The sequence below is a fragment of the Battus philenor genome, unplaced genomic scaffold (assembly GCF_028537555.1).
Source record: "Battus philenor isolate CCGP_79_NKW_IND1 unplaced genomic scaffold, ilBatPhil1.0.hap1 SCAF_23, whole genome shotgun sequence".
Lineage (NCBI taxonomy): Eukaryota > Metazoa > Arthropoda > Insecta > Lepidoptera > Papilionidae > Battus > Battus philenor.
The window spans coordinates 4,448,387-4,455,625 of record NW_027181686.1 but is presented as its reverse complement, the minus strand read 5'-3'; the positions used below and the strand labels follow the sequence as shown (position 1 = coordinate 4,455,625).

Here is a 7,239-nt window from a genome sequence, read left to right as displayed (position 1 = left end):
TATTAAAAACAGTTATAAATTTCCAGAATATTCTCGACAAGTCCACATATTCATTATATCTGTTGTCATTCTTCTATGAGCATCTCTGTGGATTACATTGGAAGTGTCAATAATTGTTATTGTTTGTGGTGTCGTTTTGATAGAAAATAAAACAGTGCAAGTGTGACGAAAGCCGTTCTAAAATGGATGTTTATAGATATTCGTATCAATACGGGCAATCAGACGAACTTGTAAAACAGTTATTTTCCCAGCAAACAATGTCTTCGGGGGTGCCATATCATCGGCCTGGACAAGAGGCTCATACTATGCCTGCTCCATCTGGAGTTCCATGGAACGTTCAGGGTATTCCTTGGGGCATGACTTCACCTCCTCAATTAGTTCAATTCACGGCACAGACACCTATGTTGGAACCAAAAGTTGCCCCAGTTTTACACTGTAAACGAAAAAGTTTGGATGTTGAACCAGTAATGTAAGTAGTGAGAATGATCAAACATTACAAGTTTATGGTTTTTACATTTCTTAATATAAATTTTTACATTTGGTGACTTTTGAATTGTGAAGTAAATAACTATATAATGTATTTTAGACCAGCAAAACAACTGATAACAGAGGAAAAAATGGCAGCACATTTAAGTGGACTTCACATTTCGTCAGATTATACTGCTCATTCCTTGGCAACACCTGCAGAGGAAAATATGGATGTTGGAATGGATACAGCAATGTCCATTAGTGAAAAGCTCAAAGGCCACAAAATAGTGCTATCGGAAGAGCTTAAAAGATTGCAAGAAGAACCGTTGTTACCTCCATCTTTAATAGAAAGGTAAACAGAATTTTGTAATGTTTCCAAGTCTTTTTGTGACACATTTTCATTCATTGTAGTAGTTAATGCAATTATATATATATTATAAGAATTTTGTTTGCTATGTACAAGACTCATGAATATTTTGGTAAATTCATTTTTCTTTTCTTATTTTTGATTGGGGATAAGGATAAGGGAAGGTTAGAAAAAAATGCAGTAATATTGAAAAACAGAAAACCAACTCTTCTTTTTCTGTACAAACTGCAGTGTAATTTAAAATTCCTGGTCGTATAGGTATATCAGGATGTAATACATAAAAATGTATTCAAAATCAATCTAGATTATTTAAAGCAGATTGATCATATTCACTAGTTTTGTATAAACTTTATAGGTACTTAATTAAATGTAAACAATTTTAAAATGTCCATGCTTGATACATTAAAGAGTGCTAAACATATTAAAAACATTTTTTCTCCCCATTGTTTCTTTTGGTAAAGGAAGAAAAGCAATGAATTTGCCCGGCTTGCAAGTCGTTAAGCATGACACATTTTAAATATCAAAAAAACTCTTGCCATGTTGTACCTGATCATGCCGGTTTATGCAACTAAGCCACATTGCGCACATTACATGCCATGAATGACTTTAATTAAGCCAACCCTACTCCTTGAGAAATCTCACAAACTCTCATAATTTAATATTAAAAAAATGTTGTCTTAAGCTAGCTTGTTTTATATAAAAACAGTAATCACTAATTAACAACTTGAAGAGGGGATTGTAGTGAGTTTCTACATTGAATAAAAGAAATAATTTTGGTTTAACGCAGCTATATTTAACCCTTTCAGTGTCAGGTGAAAAAGATGTGCCTATTCATGAATAACTAGTTGTATTTCATAGTTTTATTAGGGTTTGGGAAAATGCTCATAAAAACCTAAGAAGAAACAATATTTACATGATTCAAAAAGCAATGTACTTTGGATGAAGTAGAGAACAAAACATTGACTAGTTTTTCTTTATGCATTAAAAATTATGTAAATGGAAGAGGTATAAATATTCATAAAATTTGTGAAAGTTGAGCTCTGTCTTACACAATGTATTTGCTTATACAAATAGTGATCTTTTTATCATAATTTTATATGGACTAATTATTATGAAGAAATGGTTTGACAAGAGCCCAAAGCCACAGCAAATGACACCGCAGCTTGTACGTTGTTAGAGAGGCATCGGTGTTTATGTTAGATTTCGGTACCTCCATATTTAGTCGTCTTCCACAGAGTTAAAATGAAAAACTAAAATTCTGTCATAATTAAATTAGATCATTTATAATGTATTACCAATTTATTTTGAAATAAGTTCTTCCGCAATGCAAATAGTAATGTGCTGTGAAGCGCAGGCTGATTAATCGGCTCTGGTACTTCTCGCCAGTGTAGATGGAGCAGATATATCAGCTCGCGGCACTAAAAGGGTTAAATATAACAACAGCTTAAATATCAATTATCTTTCTATTCATTAATATTAATCTGTATTTCCTACAATTTTTATGATTTGAAATCTTTTGATATTCTGCAGGTAGATTCTAGTATAATTCCATTTAGACTGGTGTTTTTCATTAGAATGGTTCAAGTTAATATTTATTTACTATATATTCATATTATATAGGCCCCCTCGCTGGGTAGATAACACACTTAGGTTTTGGGAATATGCTGAATACAGGCAGCACAAGACTGGACATAGTGGCCATATTTAGGAGGATGTGTCTAGCAGTATGTGTCTATTCGGTATAATGAGGATGATATACATATAATGTGGAAGTCATATCTTGCTGAGCGTAGTGTAGGACATTGGAAGATGTTGCATAAAGGTGTCTAACAATAGGTCCTGTAGGAAATCTATGAGGGAGCCTATATATAGGACACATTCTGTTGCTGAAATTATGGTGATGACTAGGGTATGGATTTATAAGGGGTTATGGGTTTATAACTTTTATTACATATTATAACATGATTACTAAAATATTATTTTTATACAGAAAAGTCACTTTTCATCTTAGTGGCTATTACAGTTTCTGCCTATTGTAGCTGGCAGGAAGTTGAAGACCCTCGGTCTAAAAACCTTTTTTGTAATCATGTTTAAAGGTTTTAAGAATTTTTACAGGATTTGACTTTTCTCTGTTGTCCTTGTTTTAGAAGCAAATCAAATAAAATCTTATCTAAATTAAAGGTACTGTGGACAAAAAATTATAAAAAAAGAATTCTACATTACATGAACAATGTAAAATGTTACAAGGGCAGTTGACAATCCACATTAGTATTACACTGTGAAAGACCTTTTTAATGTAATTTTCATTATATTTATATATGAATATTAATTTTTTTTGCAGGATAGAAAAACCTCATATGTCGTTAGTATTGTGGAAACCTAAGGAACATATTTTAGGTAAAATTAAGGAAGTTGAGGACAAAGATCAAGAAGAGCCGAAGAAAAGAAATGGGGTGTTGGTTCCACATGACCTTACTGGCATGGAAATCGAGACATCCTAAGTGCCAAATTGTAGTAATATTTTGAGATTCAGACTTTAAGTCGTTTTTTATGTTTTGCTTAGCATTAAAGAATATGTTATATAGGTTTACTTTAGTGTTTAGATCAGAGGTTTTCCAATTTTTTTTTATCATAGATCATTTTAAATAATTTATTGGTTCTGGTGGTCCACTGCAGCAATATTTCTACCATATTTAAAAAAAACTGTAATATAGATAATGTAAGTTTTATAAGTAACAGTTGCTGAGCTTCTTAAAATATTATCTACCTTCATTGACAGGTGAAGTCAAGGAAAAAATTTAGTTCTTCATTGAAAGCAAGATAAATTTTCAAGGACTCTCGCTTATGAATCGTGAGGCAATATTTTTAACCTGTTTTGTTACCGCTACATAATCCTCCATTGAGTCATTAAGCTTCCAGATGGACCCCGAGGGATTTCCGGAACCTCTTTGATTCAAGGGTTTAGGTTATTAATTACATTTCTCATTATTAACTTCTTTCTCACTATTTTCCATAGTTTGTATGACAGAATCAGGTTTGATTTTTGTATTAAAAATATAAGTTTATGCACATTTTGTAAATTGATAAATTTAAAATCACAGGCATTTCAAGAGTGTAAAATTAAAGTATTAATTGGACATAATCTTATGTCACAATGACAAGATCCACATGTTGGTGCACATTTTTTGCATTGGATTGCAGGCTGTTGTCATACATTGAAGCCCTTATTAGCGATTATTATTAAAACAAAGCTAGACCGTACTTTCTCTAATAGATTGCTTCTATAATTTTACTCGCACAGGTGATTCCATCCAGCTCCAATTCTACCATATAACTAAAATTTGATTAAAATTATGAAGATTAGATCCAACTATAAGTAACCATCTCAGAGTTTTGTAAAATTTTATCTGCCTACTTTTTAGTTCTTCACTATTGAAACCAGATAAACTACCTTGGACTCCCACTTTTAATTGTGAACCCCCATTTTTTCCTCACTCTTAAGGAATACCTGGGGTTCCACCTGGACCACTCTGGGAACCAATATTTTTAAGATAGAAAGAAATCATTATGAGGGTAACATCTGAATTATTTGTTTACATATATTTACCTATATTAAAATATTAAGTTTATAAACATTTCAAAAATTAAATTTTTATTCCATAGTATACAAAAAATTATCATGCCATAAAAGAGATTCCTTCTCTACACAATTTGTCATATCAAAACGAACTAGTGGCAAATGTTATATGTAAAGGTAGCTATTTGTAAATTATATTTTGACCTTCACAAAACATACAAAATAGGTCCACATAACAATGACACTAATAAATTCTATAACAAATTGTGAATTAAAGTGATCCAAGTTGACTGAAGCGTTTCTGCCCTTATATGTACTTAATGTTCAGACTTCTAGCACAACTAATTGTAATATGGTCTACCATATGTTGTTTCTCAATAATCCTCAAAAATTTATTTATGGTATTAAAATACACACGTTTTTATTTTCAATTAATAAGTTTTGTTGTCAAAACAATGAACAAGAATATGTTTGTAAACACAGGAGTCTTAAATGTTAGTATTAGTAAATTGTAATAAAAGTAAAAAAAAACCTAATTTGTAAGTTGATATCATTTTGTAATGCTGATTAATTCATTCTTTGCTTAAAATTATTACTTGCTGTAAATTGGCCATTCATATTCTTGTATAGAATTTTTACAATAGCAGTATCGTAATGTAAAATATTTGAGATTTGAAAAACTCTTGTAAATTTAAGAAAATTGTGAGACTGTTGTGTGTCCTCTTAAAGGAATTTGTTTTTAGCATAAGTTGATTTTAACATATTTTTAACATAGGCCATTGACCAATAAATTGTGTGAGATCAGAGGTTCCCAAACTTTTTTTGGACGTGTGCCGAGATTTAGACTTTAAAATATTTTTTATGTTTGGTTTAGCATTACAGAATATGTTATATACAGTTTACTTTACGGTTTAGATCCGAGGTTTCCAGATTTTTCTCAAAAAATACTTTAAAAATTTTGCTGGTTCTGGTGGAATCCCTGCAGCTAAATTTCTACCATATTCCCACAACTCAAAAAAAGGGTTGTAGATTGGATCTATAGAAATTTATGATGTTAAAAATTCCACGAATTAATAGTTTTCAATTTGATTGCTTAATTAATTAATCGTGTGTGTCAAAAACAGTGGCGTAGCTAGGGGGTGGCGAGCGGGGCGGCCGCACCAGGCACCACAAGCAGGGGGGGGCACCAAAGTTGAAAATATTTTTTTTTTGAATTTTTTTTTGTATGATGAATAATGAAATGTTAAAAGAAAAATGAAAACCATAATTTAAAGTAAGTTAACATAAAAAGAATATCGAATTTTACTATTTTTGTGCTAAAAAAGTTGTTAAATAATATGAACATTAAAAAAAAGTAAACGGTTACAAATTATAATATACACAGTGTTTAAGCCTTTTATTCGTAAAACACATAAAGTGTTTTTTAAAAGGGCCCTAAATCACAAAACACATATCTGTGTTCATGAAATGTACAAGAAGATATATATGTGTTCAACATTTAAAGACATGATTCTCTCCCCTAATGTATAAACCACAAAGATGAGTTCATAAAGGGTTCAAAAAATTCTGGAAACACATTTTTGTTTTATACAAAAAGGGCGAGGATCATGTCCCTTTAAGAAAAAAAATAATTTTGATTTTTTTAATATTTTAAAGAAAAAAAACAAAATTGAGCAAACAAAATTGATTTTACTATTTTATAGGCAAAAAATTGTACCAAAATGTGAAAAATATATAAATAAAGAATTTAGACTCTTTAGGGGTGGGGGGGCACCAGTCCCCAATCTGCCCCAGGCCCCAAACACCATAGCTACGCCACTGGTCAAAAAAGTAGTTGGTCAATCAAACAATTGATTCCATCCAACTCTACTTTTGTAACCATCATTATTTGTTAAAGTATTATTTGCCTACATTGACAGGTGAAGTCAAGCCAACATTATAGTTTTTCTCTATCGAAGCAGATAAATTTTCGTGGACTTTCACTTACTAATTTTGAACCCCAAATTTTTTTCATGCCATTGTAATTATCAATTATTCTCTGCATACCTTTCCCAATCATTTTTTTTTGTGTAACACATTTTAACATGTTATTATTGTATAGCTATTGATAAGTTTACGAAATACATTTTTAAGACTATAGTGTATTAATAATGGTTAACTTAAGTATTTATAACCATAATCAAAAATCTATAAGTGAATATTGTAGTTTGTATCTTCATTTTTTAAAAAAATAAAGAAGTAAATTTAGCAGCGATTATTGTGTTTATTTTAGTTAATTCATCAAAGGCGATTTAATAGTTCAGTGATTGTATTATTGGATTCATAGACAAAATCGGAAATGAAGAGATCCATATATGAAAGAAGATAACTGACCTACCTCAGCTAATTAACCTTTTTTAGGCTAATTTTTAATCTGTTTTGGACTTAAGCTTCTGAAATGGAGACCACGAACTGGCAAGCCCAGCGCATTATCAAGATAGAGAGATGACCTTTTTAATATTATCAGAAGACACTGAATAAAAGACCTGTCCTAACAGCCTAATTAAAATCTATGGAGGAGGTCTACTTCCAGCGGTGTAAGTCTTATGGCGAAATGACATGTTAATCGAACAGATGTTCCATGGTATGACCAGAAGTCCATGAAGGGATCTGGGTTTTTTTTATGGCCCATGCTATTGTGAGCCTCTTGTACCCCCTATCTTGAGTGGGACAGGGACTTTTCAATATTATTTAATTTTTTCACATATTTTTTATTTTCATTATCGTCTTTCATACATCGTATGATCTTTCGTTCATTCTTGCCACAATTCTTCTGTCTTTCCCTTTC

General features: G+C 31.2%; 1 protein-coding gene across 1 annotated transcript; it reads left to right on the top strand.

Moving 5' to 3' along the window:
• The first annotated feature begins 76 nt into the window (after positions 1–76).
• Positions 77–6,600, top strand: Mst85C. The gene is made up of 3 exons (XM_068767311.1): positions 77–469; positions 587–820; positions 3,177–6,600. The coding sequence occupies exons 1-3, from the start codon at positions 183–185 to the stop codon at positions 3,334–3,336; spliced, it is 681 nt and encodes a 226-aa protein (XP_068623412.1). The 5' UTR covers positions 77–182; the 3' UTR covers positions 3,337–6,600.
• The last annotated feature ends 639 nt before the right edge of the window (positions 6,601–7,239 follow it).

Coding starts and splice junctions, on each gene's coding strand:
- Mst85C (XM_068767311.1), top strand. CDS start 183: ATGGATGTTTATAGATATTCGTATCAATACGGGCAATCAGACGAACTT. Junction 470..586: donor TTGGATGTTGAACCAGTAAT/GTAAGTAGTGAG, acceptor AATGTATTTTAG/ACCAGCAAAACAACTGATAA. Junction 821..3,176: donor CCTCCATCTTTAATAGAAAG/GTAAACAGAATT, acceptor TTTTTTTTGCAG/GATAGAAAAACCTCATATGT.